Raw genomic sequence first — 15,506 nt, 5'->3', positions numbered from 1 at the left:
CCTCTTCCTCACACTGAACACTCCCAGCTCCTTCAATTGCTCTGCAGAAGATTTATTCTCCAGGCCCTTCACCCCCTGGGCTGCCCTCTGCACTCTCTCCATCACCTCAAGATCTCTTTTATATCAAGGTGCCCAAAACTGGACACAACACTCAAGATGTGGCCTCACCAGTGCTGAGCACAGGGGGACAACCACCTCCCTGCTTCTGCTGGCCACACTATTTCTGATACAAGCCAGGAGGCCATTGGCTTTTTATCACAGAATCCTAGAATTGGCTGGGTTGGAAGGGACCTCAGAGATCATCAAGTCCAACCCTTGATCCACTCCCACTGCAGTTCCCAGCCCATGGCACTGAGTGCCACATCCAGGCTCTTTTGAAATATCTCCAGGGAGGGAGAATCCACCCCTTCCCTGGGCAGCCCATTCCAATGGCTGAGCACCCTCTCCAGAAAGAAATTCTTTCTAATGTCCAACCTAAACCTCCCCTGGCACAACTTGAGACCTCTTGTGCCCTCTTGTCTTGCTGAGAGTTGCCTGGGAAAAGAGCCCAACCCCCCCCCGGCTCCAACCATATCCACCCAGGCAAAAATATCTGCAAGAGGAGGGCAGGGGAGATGGAAAGGGGTGATGGTTTCAGCCTCTTAAGCAGTGTTAGCAACTTTAGCCCAGCTGAGGACAGCCCATTGCATTGCTTTGAGTTTTGAGTCATTGATTTTTGAGTGGGTGTTCTCTCAAGGCCAAAGGGGAGGCAGCTCCTCTGGCAGGACCAGATGTGCCTTATTGCACTTGATGAGGCAGGTGGGAAAAATTAAGGGCACCTTCCTCTTGCAGGCTAGAAAGCAAGAAGTGCAGGGTTACTCTGGGGAGGTCTAAACTGCAGGTCCAGCTTCCCATTTATTTTCAGCCCCAAGAAGCTCAGAGGAGCCCAGGAGCAGGTTTTTATATGTCCTGTAAACTGGAAGAGGGTGGATTTAGGTTAGACAGTAGGAAGAAATAGTTTGTTGTGAGGGTGCTGAGCCCCTGTGCCAGGTTTCCCAGAGAAGCTGTGGCTGCCCCATCCCTGGCAGTGTCTCAGCCCAGGTTGGATGGGGCTTGGAGCAACCTGGGCTGGTGGGAGGTGTCCCTGACCATGGCAGGGGGGTGGAACGAGATGATCTTTAAGGTCCTTTCAAACCCAAACCATTTGATGATGATGATGATGATGATGATGATGATGTACAAGAGAGGTCTCCGATTTCTGTCGCCCTGATGGAGCCACCCCCTGGGACAGCCCAGCCGAGGACAGGTGAAAATCCCCTATGATGGGGGTAAAATTCACAGGGGGGGGGGGGGAGGGGGATGGTGGAAGGACCTCAGGGCTGTTTTAATTAAAACGCGGCTGCTCGGGGCCCCGTTTCCTGACGAGCCCCACCTGTCCGTCCCCCCCACGTCCCCCCCGCGTACCGCCCCGCGGAGTTAAAGCGGGGGCCGGGGGGGGATGCTGCGGGGTTCGGCTGGGTGGTTGCGCCCATGGAGGGCGGTTCGGCGCTGGAGCGGTACCTGGAGAGCTGCGAGGGGCAGGTAGGGGAGGGAAAAGGAAGAGAACGGCGGTAAAAATAAATAGGGAAAAAAAAAAAAATAAAATAAAAAGTAGATGCGTTGGCCGGGAATCGAACCCGGGTCAACTGCTTGGAAGGCAGCTATGCTCACCACTATACCACCAACGCGCTTGTACCGAACCGGCACCGCCCGAACCTCAACTGGGTTCTGCCCGACAGGGTGTGGGTTCTCTCCCTGAATCGGTACTGAGGAGGGGACTGGGTTGTCCCGGTTCTTATCAGGGAAGGAGGAGGTTGCAGCCTTTAAACCCGCGCTGGGTGCGAGGGCTCAGCCTGAGCTGGCGCCGTAAGGAGCTGGAAATTCACATCTCTTTGTGGTGCTCGGTAAATTAGGATGGGTTGGGGGTTAGGAGGAATTTCTTCCCCAAAAGGATTGTCGGGCCCTTGGCCCAGGCTGCCCAGGGCAGGGCTGGAGTCCCCATCAGCCCTGGAGGGGTTTCAGAGCCCTGGGGATGAGGGACATGGGGCAGGGGTGGCCTTGGCACTGCTGGGTGAACAACTGTTGATCTTAACTGGATGATCTTAAAAGTCTTTTCTAACTGGAATGATTCTATGATAAATGTTTGCAAAAAAAGTAATTTTTTTTTTCTTTAATTGGATAAGCCCCAGTTGGCTGCCCAGACAAGAGGGTGAGGGACCAGTGAAGAGCTGGACCCCTCAGCTGAGCATCATCTTTACCCAGGGAGCAGAGACTCTTTAGATACCTCCTGTTGTAAGCTGCCTTTCAGCTCTGAAAAGGAGTTTAGCACAGGCTGCTTGAACCCACAAACCTCCTAGGGGTCCACTGAATACAGCCCTATAAATTATATAATGTGGTGAGGTACAGCCAAAGTTTTACAAATGCCACTGAGTTTCCTGTATTGCACTTTCTGGGACCCTTAATGAGAGCAGATGAGTGAGATTGTGGTGCAGAAAGATTAAAAAAAAAAATAATAATAATAAGTTAGTTGGCTAAAGCAACTGGATTTGATTTATGTGTACCTGGCTTGCAGGGATTCCTGCAGTGGAAGTGAGAATTTTCCCTCCAGTCTGACCCAAACTTAGTGATCTCAGGTAGGATGTGTGTGTGAAATCTCCTTCCTGGAGCTGCTGGGAGATGTCCAAAGCTGTGCCAGTGAGGGGACCTCCAGTGAAGTCAACCTGGAGCTTGTAGCCATAACCCTTAGTAGCCAGCCCAATATAAACATGGTCTTGTGCCCCCTTTCCCAGCCCCTGAGCAGCTCTCTCACCAGAAGGCAACCTTCCCCAGTGCTTCCCCCTGAAAAGGCTTTTCCCAGACCAGTTCTATGGAAATCTGATGAGAAAGGAAGATTTGCTCTCTTTTTCCATCTACTTTCTGTTGTTTTCTTGATTGTTTTTACAGCTCTTTAATGCTTCCAGCCTCACACACCTCTCATTTCTCCATTTCTTTCTTCAAGCTGTGCCACAAACTGTCTGTATTACATCTTTCCTATTAATACATTTCTCATGTTCTCTGATGTCCCTTAGAATGATGGGTGAGTAGCTCTGCAGGTTAGCAATGCTGAGGCTTTTTTTTTTTTTTTTTGTACCATCTTCTCTCTATCATGCTTCATACAAAACTTTCCCACTCAGTTCCTGTAATTAGCTAAGCTTTAATCTACTGGAGGTCTTGCAGAGCCTGTGTCTCCTTTCCTCTCTCACTAACTTGAAAAATCTCTGTTTAAACCAGATGTCTTTTGCCTATTCCATGGTATATTGATATTTTTAAGTGTCAGTACATTTGTGTCTGACCTCTTCATCCTCAGATAGTGCTCTTGGATCCTGTTTTTAGCTGAGGGGCTATGAGTATTTAGTCTTACTCAGTAACACTCCAACCCAAACCATCCCATATGGGGCTTTGCATCTAGGACTCAGTTTTAAAGCAGTTTTGGACCTAGGTGTTCAAAGCTCTCAGAGCCAGCCCTGATTATGTCTGCACCCAAGCTATTAAGGGTTCTCTGGGAGGATTTGTCACTTATTAGGAGTTTTCTAAGTGTCTAGAGGCAAATATCCTGCAAAGTAGGAGCAGAGGTCCCTTGGTGTGTGTGGCTGTGTTGCTAAATGAGCTGATTAGCAGAGAACACAGAGCAGCAGCAGCTGGAAAGCACTGATCTGGAACCCCTGCTTCTGATGGAGCTGCTGCCAGCTTGGGGGGGTTTCTCTTCTCTGCCCCATTCCCTGCCCTCATTTCTGCTTGGACTTTTTAAGCCCTTTTGGCTCCCAAGGCCAAAAATGCCAAAGTGAAGACAAAACCATGGATGGTTTGTGGATCCATGTGAGGATCATCTACTCCAAGCTGTCACCTCCTGTGGGTATGGGCAGAAACCTTCTGGAAAGCAGCTTTCCACTAATAAATGGAATGAATGGAGAAAGGGATAAATCCTTCCCCAAACTCAACACTAAAAAGCCTTTTAAATAGCTTCCAACAATCAACAGCTGTTAAAAAAAATGACATTAGCACGCAAGCACTTGCCTGCAGGTGTATGCTGGCTGTGGGAAAGGATGAAGGATGTTGGCTTTGGGGTCTGGGTCTCGTTTGAATTAATCTGGTGACCTCCAGCAGCTGAAAGAGTGATCTGCTGGTGATCCTGGGAGGTGCTGCCCTCTGTTGCACAAATCCTACACAGCATGTGCCCTGGTAGGAAGGAAATACATGGAATGGGAGGTTTACCTGCCAGCTGTCTGTCTTGGAAAAAGTCGTGAGCACTTGTGTTGGTTGTGTGCAGAATTGAGGCACAAGGGCAAAGAGTTGTTCACTCCACGCTGAAGGCATGAGGTATCTCCCAGACTGCCTTTGAAGTCACATCTCTGCTATCTGGATGTTTCTGTGCTGATAGACAAATGAAAAAATCACCTGTTTTCAAAACTTAAGACTAATCTTTCCATCAGTGTTCATGGGGGGAAATAATTTCCACTTCCTCACTGAACAGAAGATTAACCTTAATTTAGTCTCCTGGGTAAAATAAGTATTTTTCATACAAGATCCCTAATGATGCTTTTTTTTTTTTCTTAATTCCAGGATGACCTCTCAAGTGGTCCTCAGCTCTTTACTCCCCTGAGCCCTTATGATGTAGAGCTCCCAATTCAAACAGCTGAAGATGTCTTGTTTGGGTCTCAATTTCCCCCCCCCAAAGAGCTCCCTCCAGACTTCTCCTCAGTGGATCTCAGCTTTCTGCCAGATATTACCCAAGACAGCAGAGACCAAAACCTCTCTGAAGATGGCCAGGAAATGCAAAAGGAGTTTGGCTCAGTGTTGAGAAATGAGGACAGTGGGATCTGCACAGATCAAAGCAGTTTGTCCTATCCAGGTGTAACTCAAGCATCTGAAGCATCTGATCTGTGTCCTCCTCTGACACCAATGACTCCTGTGACCCCAGTGAATTCTGCATCAGAAAGCTCTGGGATAGTTCCCCAGTTGCAGTAAGTTTATTTATTTATTATATATGCAGCATATATAATAATTTTGCTTGGACAGCAAGGTACTGCTCTGACTTCTCACTTAGAGAATGTAGCAAGGAGGGTTTTACTCTTAAATAAACCCACTCAAAAAACTAGGGAAGGGGGGGAGAGCATTGATTCCTATTTGAGCAGATCTGGAGGAAATGAAGTGACAATATTAGAAGGCAAGTGGATACTGTGCTGCTCAGCAAAAGATAAAAATGGCACAAAACAACACCAGGTTTAGCAAAAGAAGGGAGAGGGGACTTGGTAAGAATGCTGGGTGAGTGTCTGAGATGCCTCTGGCTTGTTCAGGAGGAAAAATCTCTCCTGGGAGACAGGGGATTAATTCTTTCAATGGGAGAAGTGTTGGGGTGATTTTATTTATATGGAGGATGTCCTGCTAGTTACTTCAGTCTGCAGGATGAAAAGATACTTGAAAAGGAGGATTTCTTCCAGCAAGAGGAACGTTAAGGGTGACAACAGACTCCAGGGCTTTAGCATTCAGTCTGGTTTTTTGGGTGCAGAGCCAGCCTAAGCTGGGCAAGGGAAAAAAGCTCAAAAATGGAGTGAAATTCTGGCCCTGTTAAAAGCTCATGTCCTGTGTGGGCTTGAGCAACTATGGAGTAGTTTATACCTGTAAAGAATAACTTGCCAACCTTAAGAGTGCTGGAGTAACCCTGTAAACACCCAGTAATGGTTCAGTTCAAAGCTGTAAAAGGCTTCAGTGATGTAGTTATTGGAAGACACACAAGCTGAGTATTTGGGGACTAATAATTTCATACCTTGTTATAGCTCAGAAACTGTAAATTTGGTACTGAATTACTTAAATTTTGCCAGGAGTAGCTCAGTGCTAGAGTGGAAAAGAGGCAGGCAGGAAATGAGTTTATTGCAATTATTAATTGGAGTGGGAATTCACATGGAGTTTGTTGGGAGCTGGCTCTGCAGTAAGAACATTCCTCTCTCATTCCTCAGGAATATAGTGTCCACTGTAAACTTGGCTTGTAAACTAGACCTGAAGAACATAGCTCTGCATGCCAGGAATGCAGAGTATAACCCAAAGGTAAATCTTAAAAACTCCTAACTTTTCATTTTTCCCCTTCCCTTTCTCAGGGCTGTTGGATTCTGGCATATAGATGCACCATGATAGCACTGTCTTGACCCATAGGAAAAAAGTAAAAAATCTGCAATTTTGGGTCTCTACATTTAAAGAAATAAAGGGGGAAGAGGGAGAATACTTTTTTTCTTTTAATAGGGCTCTAGCAATGAGATGGTAGCAATTTTAAGAAAGGTGATTGAACTCTCCCACCTGTGGTCAGCTGAAAGGGCACAAGCAGCCTGCATCAGGGGGTTTAAAACTCTTCTTTAAATTTAAAAACTACTAGAATCAGGCTGGAATTACATGTGGCCTGGACTGTAGGAAATTCCTGGGAATAGCTTGTATTTCTCCAGGCTGCTCACCAAAATGTAAAGGACAAGGCAGTGGTCCTGTGGCTGTGGCCTTAACCCCCTGGAGGAGTGGAAAATAACTTCAGGGTGGTAAAAAGACACAATGCAAAGAAAATGGAGGTGGTGTTGAGCTTTGGGAGTTGCAATACTTGGAAGAATGAACAGTACAGTACCAGCTAAATCTCTCAGCTGGACTGTGAAGTTTTCCTTTGAATTTGTAGAGGTTTGCTGCTGTGATCATGAGAATCAGGGAACCACGAACAACAGCCCTCATCTTCAGTTCAGGCAAGATGGTCTGCACAGGAGCAAAAAGGTATTTTTATTTTCCTGCTTTTCCTTCCCTCTGAAGGGCTGGGTCTTGCAGCTATGCCTATATTCTGATGAGCAACACCAGAAAACCTTCCTTAAATTATCTAACGAAGCTCTGTCATAATTGCAGGGGGAAAAAATTGCACTGGTATTGGAAAAATGTGGAGCTTTTTTTATGTTAGCAGTTTAGTCATAACTGAACTACGTGCTTCTGTCTCTGAATAGAGATTGGGCTGAGCAGACATTAGTAGAAAAGCTGCTAAAATGCCTGTGAATGGTTAAGTGGTTATTTGCATTTCTCACTGACTTTTTCAAGTGCATTGGGACATCATTTTTGTCTGTCAGGTCCCTCTTCAGTGTCTGTGTTCACTAGTCAACACATCTGCCTCTAGAGGAACTGGGAATTGAAGGAAAGCAAAGATTATTACTTTGAAGCTTTTTTTTTTTTTTCAAGTTCAGCAGCTGCTTTGATTTTTATGTCCCTAAACTGTCAATGAGCTGATGCATGAATGCTCAGCTTAGGAGACTTCTCCAACCCCTACCATCACCCCAACTATGATTGTACCTGCAGTTTGCTGCTTGGCTCAGCTCTGAGAAGCTGTTGTAAGGAGCTGAGAGAGAAACCTCTGAAGAGGGGAACTCCTGGGTGTGATTCAAGATGCTCAAAGGGACCACAGGAAGGCGCACGACTGAGCGCCTTTTTCCTTCGAGGTCGCTGGAGGTGATTTTTGAGGAGAGATGTGTTCTGTTTTGAGCAGTAATATAGCTTTTTTATGGAGGGCAGGCTAAGATGGTGGTGGCTTTGAGCTGATTTCCAGCTTGAGGGCAAAAGAAAGCACTCACCAAAGGTGTTTTCCTCTTCTGCTCCGCAGCGAGGAGCAATCGCGGCTGGCGGCCAGGAAATACGCACGGGTGGTGCAGAAGCTGGGGTTCCCTGCCAAGTTCTTGGACTTCAAGATCCAGAATATGGTTGGGAGCTGTGATGTCAGGTTCCCCATCCGGCTGGAAGGGTTGGTTCTCACTCACCAGCAGTTCAGCAGGTATGTGGAAGGGCAAAAAAAAAAAGTCACTGTCAGGGTTTAACACTGGCCCGGCAATTAAACCGAGTAACAGACGCTCTCTATTAATCTCTCTCTCCTCCCTGATAAAGAAAGAAGAGAGAATAAAGGAGAGAGACTGATGGGTTGGGAACTAAACTACACAATTTTAATGAAACAGTAATGATAAATAGGAAAAATTACCAAATATATACAAATATACAGGAAAATTGATCCCACATTCCTTCCCCCTTTCCCCCAATAACTCTCACGTCACCCCCGAGGCTGCAGGGCAGCTCTGGGAAAGTCCAGGCTGGAATCCTGGAGTCAGCAGCAGTTGGGAGCTGGAGGCAGGAACACACAGATTCAGGCTGGAATGGATCAGGAGCACAGGCAGAGGAAGGGATGGAATCCTCCCAGGATTCCGGGTGAAGGAAGGGAAGCAGGAAGGGCAGGAGGCTGGAAGCTGGAAGCATGGCTTGGCCCTCATGATGCCTCAAATTTATCCTGAGTATGAGGTGTATGGGATGGAATCCTCTGTTTGGTCAATTCTGGCATCTGTCTTGTCTGTTCCTCCCCAAAGGAGGCTGCAGGTGGGACCTCTTTATTCCTTCTGGAGGGGAAAATGTTCCTCAGAGCTGAGCAGTGGCCTTGGCTCTGCACACCAGGCTCTGGCTGTAACTCTAAACATCAAGTGTTATCAGTCCCAGAAGCAGACACTGTCTGAGAAACTTGCTGTTAATTTCAGCAAGTGCAGCTGCTTACAAGAGACTTAGCTAAAAGCAAAAGTACAAGACAGAAAATCACCCTTATCCTGGCCCAGACCAGGACAGTCATTAATTAGTGAAAATCAAGCATGTCTTGCTCACCAAAAGACACACTCATTAGTTCAGCCAGCATAAAGTGGCTGTAGATGCCATATGTTATGATAATAAAGTTTGTCCTGAGTGGGGCAGAGGCCTAAAGGACCCTCTGCTTAATCACCAGGACCACACACAGCAGCCAACAAAGAAGCTCTCAGGGCTTGAAACCATGACTGACACAACTCAACAGTGAAGGACACTTCCCAATTGCCCTCCTGGGTGTTGTTCACTTCTTTGTCCTTGCAGGGATGCTGTAAACATCAGTGCTGGAAACCTTGCAACTGAGAGCATCCTGCAGCAGGGCTCAGTCACTGCTGGGGCAAAGCAGATTCACACAGAATCTGGGCTGAAAAAATTGCAAGAACCTCCTGGGTTCTTTGCTCAGTTGGTTAATGAAGGGATTTTCTTCTACAACAGTTTTTTTTCTGATTGTTTGGCAAGTGTTGTCTGTGTGTCAGCAGAGAAGCACCCAGCAGAAGCTTCCATTCACCTGAGCAGGGTTGGTGATGAGGATTTCACAAGTCTCCTGTCATCCCTGAGTGCACTACCAAACCTCAGTGGCTCTTTTGTCACTGCAGACCATTTCCACGGGGAAATAACCAGTCTGGATTAAACACCTGAGGTTTAATTGGAGCCATTCTTCAGCTACTTGAAGCAGGTCTCTGGCCTTGCTCCATTGTGAGCCATTAATACCAAGCATTAATCCCCTGCCTCTCCACAAGGATGAGGTTTCTCACCTTCAGGTCTGAAGCCAGACTCCAGCTGCACAAGGCAGAACTGAAAATATGGTACATTCCCAGATATCACTTCATTTCTTTCTGTCTGGGTGTCAGCCATCAAGCTGGAGTAAACCTGTAGTTGAGTGGTGAGCACCTTCAAGATGGGCTTGTTCAGCACTGGTTGTTGCCACCACTGAAGAAAGGATGGAGGTTTCAGCTCTGACAAAATCAAAATTCAGTTGTCTTTTATTAGCACTGCATTTAATATGGGGGCTAAATATACATGGAAGATGAGCTTGGCTGTCATCTTGTCTCAGTTACACAAGATGCCTCCTGATAAACATTTTTAGCAGACTAAGGAATGATTTAAGGACTGCTTGAAGATTACAGTAATGGTTTCAAGGCTATGGAAAATCAGAAGTGGCTCAGAAGTCTTGAAAAGTACCCATAAAGAAGTCCTACCAGCTCCAGCTGGGACTCCCAGGTTTCTCTTGAAGTTGCCTAAAACCTGACCAGCAGTTCTCTGGGTAGCTAGCTAAAAATCTGTGAGTTTAATGACTCTATTTTTAGTAATTAAAGAGAAACTTATATATACAACACTGAAATAGGATTTGCATTTTACTAATCTTGCCTTTTTGCTTTGAAACAGCTACGAACCTGAGCTATTTCCTGGCCTGATTTATAGGATGGTCAAGCCAAGGATAGTGCTGCTTATTTTTGTGTCTGGAAAAGTTGTACTGACTGGTAAGTGGTCTCCCCCTGGATACCTGTTATCTTCTGAGAAATATTCATTCAGCTAATGCTCAGTTTAGATGCTCTTGCTATGGAAAAGCCCCTCAGTGATCCTTTCAATACTTGCTGCTGCTTTTCTGTGTTGTCAGCAGATCACAATATCAGTATTATTGCCCTAAAATTTAACATTGCTTCATAGAGTGTCTCAGATTTCCCTGTCCTTACACTTGAGCATCTTTACTCAAAGCCCTGTGTCAGCATCCAGAATCCCAGCAGGACACTGACGTGCTGGTAACTACTTGGTCATTTAAATCCAAATATCCCAATCAGCATCTAAACTGCTTGGACAGGAAGCAAACTTCTTAAAACACTTCACTGATTTAGTAGGGGTTATCAGAGGAAAGGGTGGAGGTCTGAGAACTTGTTCCAGACTCTTTGGCAAAAAAAATCCTTGCTGGGTAAGTGTGCTCAGCTGATACCTGCACCTCAGATCCCATGACAAAAAAAGCTGAATTCCTGAGTACATTTTCCTCACATATAGAATCATAGAATCCTAGGGGTTGGAAGGGACCTGGAAAGATCATCTAGTCCAACCCCCCCTGCCAGAGCAGGGCCCCCTAGAGTACATCCCCTAGGAACGTGTCCAGGTGGGTTTTGAATGTCTCCAGTGAAGGAGACTCCACAACCCCCCTGGGCAGCCTGTTCCAGGGCTCTGTCACCCTTACAGTAAAAAAATTTTTTCTGATATTCAACTTGAACCTCCTGTGCTCCAATTTACACCCATTACCCCTTGTCCTATCACTGGTCACCACTGAGAAAAGCCTAACTCCATCTCCCTGACACTCACCCCTTACATATTTGAAAACATTGATGAGGTCACCCCTCAGTCTCCTTTTCTCCAAACTAAAGAGCCCCAGCTCCCTCAGCCTTTCCTCATAAGGGAGATGTTCCACTCCCTTAATCATCTCAGTAGCTCTGTGCTGGACTCTTTCAAGCACTTCCATGTCCTTCTTGAACTGAGGGGCCCAGAACTGGACACAATACTCCAGGTGTGGCCTCACCAGTGCAGAATAGAGGGGGAGGAGAACCTCTCTTGACCTACTAACCACACCCTTTCTAATGCACCCCAGGATGCCATTGGCCTTCTTGGCCACAAGGGCACATTGCTGGCTCATGGTCATATTCTTTGGTAAAGCTCATGCAAGTACTTTTATTCAGATGTACTGAAAGGTAAATAGCTCTTCTTCCCAGAGCATCCAAGCCCTGTCCATTCAGGCAGAAGACAGCTTTGAGGGAGGTGGGAGAGAAAAGAGAGGCACCTGCCCCAGCCAGGGGTTCCTGAACCACAGAGCAGGACTGAGCTGAAGAACTGAGGAACAGGGCTCTCAGTACAGTCCTCAAATGCTTCCCCCTCTGTTGTCTCCTCACCTCTGAGGTCCAGTAAAATCAGACTGGTCAGTTCCATTCCACTGATACTTACAGGTGTTACACTCATCTGGTTTTTTCTTTTTTTTTTTGTTTTTTTTCAGACACTTCCCCCGAGTGCCACATAATCCATGTAAACAGCTTTGTTGGGGCTCACATGGAGCAGTGTCCCTGGCAAGGAATATTCCTGCCCACTGCAACCCTCTTGGTGTACAAGACTTAGCATTAAACATTTCCTTCCAATAACACATAAAAAGCTGATCTTGAAACCACAGCTTGTGATAAAAGCTGCTCAGAAGTGGAATACTCAGATTGGGGCTCAGCTTCCAGGACTGGAATAAGTGCCCTGTTTCTTGTTTCTATCTTTCCACTTTCCACCAGGCAGAGTTGTTACTACTGAGCAGAAAACACAGACAACACCCTGGGTCTCCTCTGTTACCTGTCAGGAGTAGCAAACTCTAGGTTTGGTTCCAGATGAAACAAAACCTATCCTTGCACACAGCAAACTAGAAAATGTTGCTTGTGATGGGGCAGAAGTATGATATAAACCCTGCTTCCAACTACTAGTAAGTTGCTTTTCATAGAATCCTAGAATTGGCTGGGTTGGAAGGGACCTCAGAGCTCATCAAGTCCAACCCTTGATCCACTCCCACTGCAGTTCCCAGCCCATGGCACTGAGTGCCACATCCAGGCTCTTTTGAAATAGCTCCAGAGATGGAGAATCCACCCCTTCCCTGGGCAGCCCATTCCAATGTCTGACCACCCTCTCCAGAAAGAAATTCTTTCTCATGTCCAACCTAAACCTCCCCTGGCACAACTTGAGACCTCTTGTGCCCTCTTGTCTTGCTGAGAGTTGCCTGGGAAAAGAGCCCAACCCCCCCCCTGGCTCCAACCTCCTTTCAGGGAGTTGGAGAGAGTGATGAGGTCTCCCCTGAGCCTCCTCTTCTCCAGCCTCAACACCCCCAGCTCCCTCAGCCCTTCCTCACAGGACTTGTGCTGGATCCCTTCCCAGCCTCCTTGCTCTTCTCTGGACCTGCTCCAGCACCTCAATCTCCTTCCTGAGCTGAGGGGCCCAGAACTGGACACAGGACTCAAGCTGTGGCCTCCCCAGGGCTGAGCACAGGGTCAGAATCCCTTCCCTGGACCTGCTGGCCACGCTGTTCCTGAGCCAGCCCAGGATGCCATTGGCCTTCTTGGCCACCTGGGCACACTGCTGGCTCCTCTTCACCTTCCTGGCAATCCAGACTCCCAGCTCCCTTTCTGCCACTCTGTGCCCAGCCTGGAGCTCCCCATGGGGTTGTTGTGTTGAACCTCATCCCGTTGGGATCAGCCCAGCTCTCCAGTCTGTCCAGGTCCCTCTGCAGAGCCCTCCTGCCTTCCAGCTGATCCACACTGCCCCCAGCTTAGTGTCATCTGCAAATTTGCTGATGATGGACTCAATCCCTTCATCTAAGTCATCGATAAAGATATTAAACAGTAGAGTTTTAAACTCCTGTGTTTCTTCATGGATTGTGATCTTATTAGGTTTGAGTTTAATTCAGTTATTCCCAATGCTCAGTTAATTTTTAATCTGCTTTTTTTCCTAAATATCTTTCTAGGAGCAAAAGAGCGTTCGGAGATCTACGAGGCATTTGAGAACATCTACCCCATCCTAAAAGGCTTCAAAAAAGCATCCTGACATGGCCCATAAAGCAACTAAAAAAAATACAGGGGTATTCCTATGTGTGGAGCAGAAGCCAAGAGCATTTCTGGACTCAATTCTGCAGCTGTGGATTATGAAGCAAATGATTCTACTCTGGATGCTGTAAAAGCTGATGCATTTCTACAGTTTGTGAAATGGTTTGGGGTCTCTTGGGGTTTTTTTGCTTTCAGATCAGCTGCCTGTAACCCACCTGAGCTCTGACAACTTCTGTCAAGCTGAAAAATTTCTGAAATTAATGTCCTTTGGGTAGAATGCACATTAAGGTGGCACTTGAAAGTATTTTCTGCTTGAAACCAGGTGTCTTTTCCAGGTGAATCAACACTGCACTCCAAACTATCTCAGTCATCACCTTTAAGTGTCCTGAAACCTCCTGTCATGCTGTGTTTTCCTGTCTAAACTCAAAATATATTTTGTCTACAATATATAGCTCACAAAATAAATTGATTGCAGTGTTTTGAAGAGAAGTGAATATAAATGTTACCCACCAAATCCCTCTGATCCCACGGGCTGGACATCTTGTGGGTAATGGTGCTGATATTCCCTTTACAGAGATGATGTCCAAGGCCTCTGACAGTGCTGGAATGGACCTGAAAAGTCTGTGGGTGGAGGAGTAACTCTGCAAATTATTTAACAAAATGGGATTTGCTTGTATTCCTGAACCTCCCTTGGAGGATGGGGAGTTTGTTGATCATCCCAGACAAGCTTGTGGGTTAGGAGCTGCCTTTAAAGTGGACTTGAGGAAAATTAGGAAGAGTCTTGGATGTTCCATGCTTACTTATCTGTCTTCTTTAACCAGAGCTAAGCCAGAAGTCCCATATCCAAGCTGTGAGTAACTTTGCAGCTAAAACAGTGGAGTTCTGATACTTTATCTCTGGATTAACTCCAACTTCCTGGACTGCTCTGGTACCTCCTGTGATTCCCCTGGCAGCAAGTAGTTTTTCCAAAGCAGGGCTTTGGTGCTCCTGGGATTTGTCTTCTCTCCCATCTTCAGCAGGAAACATGTCAGGAAACTCCCTGTGCCACTAGAGGATGCTGTGAGATGACTTTAGGGTAACCCTGCCCAAAATCTGCATCCATCCTGGATGGAAATCCACAGGGTGGCTTTAATACAGGGCAGGGTGTCACTTGCTGAGCTCAAGTTTTGCTGTCAAAAGTTTCTTTCTGACGTGGTGAGGCTGGGATTTCAATTTCTGTGTCTGTGGGATGTCTCACAAGTGCTTGTGTAAATATTTGTGGAAAAAAAAAAACCAAACCTCTGAAACACTTCACTCATTTCCTTGTGATAAACTCCTCTTAACTATGTTATCAGTTTCTTTGTCACAGTCAAGCTGTGGATTTCCACTCTCAAATCTATTTTTAAACACAGGATTACTTGTCTGTTTGTTTTCTAACCCTGCAGACTTTCCCCAGCCATGGGTGGGATTTTGTTTGCACTGGAGCTGTAAAAGTTGATAAGCTGGAGCTGCAATCATCTCCTGCCAGGGAATAGCAACCTCCCTCTTATTGGGATGCTGGGAAAAAAAGCTTATCTAATATGTGCCCTCTTCAAGAAATTGCATTTTAATTAAAAACCTTGCACATAACTTCACCAGTAAAGTTTAATATTCTGTAAAAGTATGGATAAAGTTTTAAAGGTAAGAAATGGGCTCTGTGCCTTTTCACTGAGCTACTGATAATGTTTGCTGTGGTAACTCTTGCATTAGAAACAACTCTCTTGGTTCCACCTACATAGTGGTGTTCATGTGAGTGCTTTGGAGCACTTTAATCCATGAGGAAAGGGAAATTATATAGGCTGGTATTTAATTTATTTGTTTCAGTAGGGACATGCTTGGTGTGGGTTTTAAGTGGGTGCTGTGCTCTAGTTGAACATAACCCATTAATTCTGGCTCCAGCCTTAGGTTTGGAGGTGAAGAAACCTACCACTACTTACAGAATCAATATTAGCCCCTTTTCTAACACTTTGTTCTTACTTTTATCGTAGATATAACCCCAAGACTTGGGTCTCTGGGGCTGTTTTATGGCTATGGTGTGGATGGCCCCCTTGGGACTGCAGTTGGACCCAAATATTGTTCTGCAGCTATTCAGGGTGTCAGGGATGCCCCTCCTGGCTTACAGTCCAGCAGTGCCTGTGTGGTCCTGGTCCTGGTCCTGGTCTGCTCACCCTGCACCCGAGGAGGCAGAACAGAGCCCCACTGCTCACTGTTATCACAGCCCTGCAGTGGATGCTTTAGACT

The 15,506-nt window shown here is 46.4% G+C and overlaps 1 protein-coding gene and 1 non-coding gene across 2 annotated transcripts; one reads left to right on the top strand and one right to left on the bottom strand.

Moving 5' to 3' along the window:
• The first annotated feature begins 1,509 nt into the window (after positions 1–1,509).
• TBPL2 (TATA-box binding protein like 2) lies at positions 1,510–13,248 on the top strand. Its single transcript, XM_071745058.1, has 7 exons — positions 1,510–1,560; positions 4,618–5,018; positions 6,012–6,099; positions 6,707–6,798; positions 7,667–7,834; positions 10,063–10,157; positions 13,169–13,248. The coding sequence occupies exons 1-7, from the start codon at positions 1,510–1,512 to the stop codon at positions 13,246–13,248; spliced, it is 975 nt and encodes a 324-aa protein (XP_071601159.1).
• TRNAG-UCC (transfer RNA glycine (anticodon UCC)) lies at positions 1,635–1,706 on the bottom strand. Its single transcript has one exon. It is a non-coding gene; the product is annotated as a tRNA-Gly (tRNA).
• Positions 13,249–15,506: the final 2,258 nt, after the last annotated feature.

This window comes from Heliangelus exortis, chromosome 5 (assembly GCF_036169615.1).
Source record: "Heliangelus exortis chromosome 5, bHelExo1.hap1, whole genome shotgun sequence".
NCBI classification, from domain to species: Eukaryota; Metazoa; Chordata; class Aves; order Apodiformes; family Trochilidae; genus Heliangelus; species Heliangelus exortis.
This window is presented reverse-complemented; position numbering and strand designations above follow the sequence as displayed.

Excerpts from the sequence above, each read along its gene's own strand:
- TBPL2 (XM_071745058.1), top strand. The coding sequence starts at position 1,510 with ATGGAGGGCGGTTCGGCGCTGGAGCGGTACCTGGAGAGCTGCGAGGGG. Across the intron at positions 5,019-6,011 it reads GGGATAGTTCCCCAGTTGCA|GAATATAGTGTCCACTGTAA; the intron begins GTAAGTTTATTT and ends CTCATTCCTCAG. Across the intron at positions 6,799-7,666 it reads GTCTGCACAGGAGCAAAAAG|CGAGGAGCAATCGCGGCTGG; the intron begins GTATTTTTATTT and ends TCTGCTCCGCAG.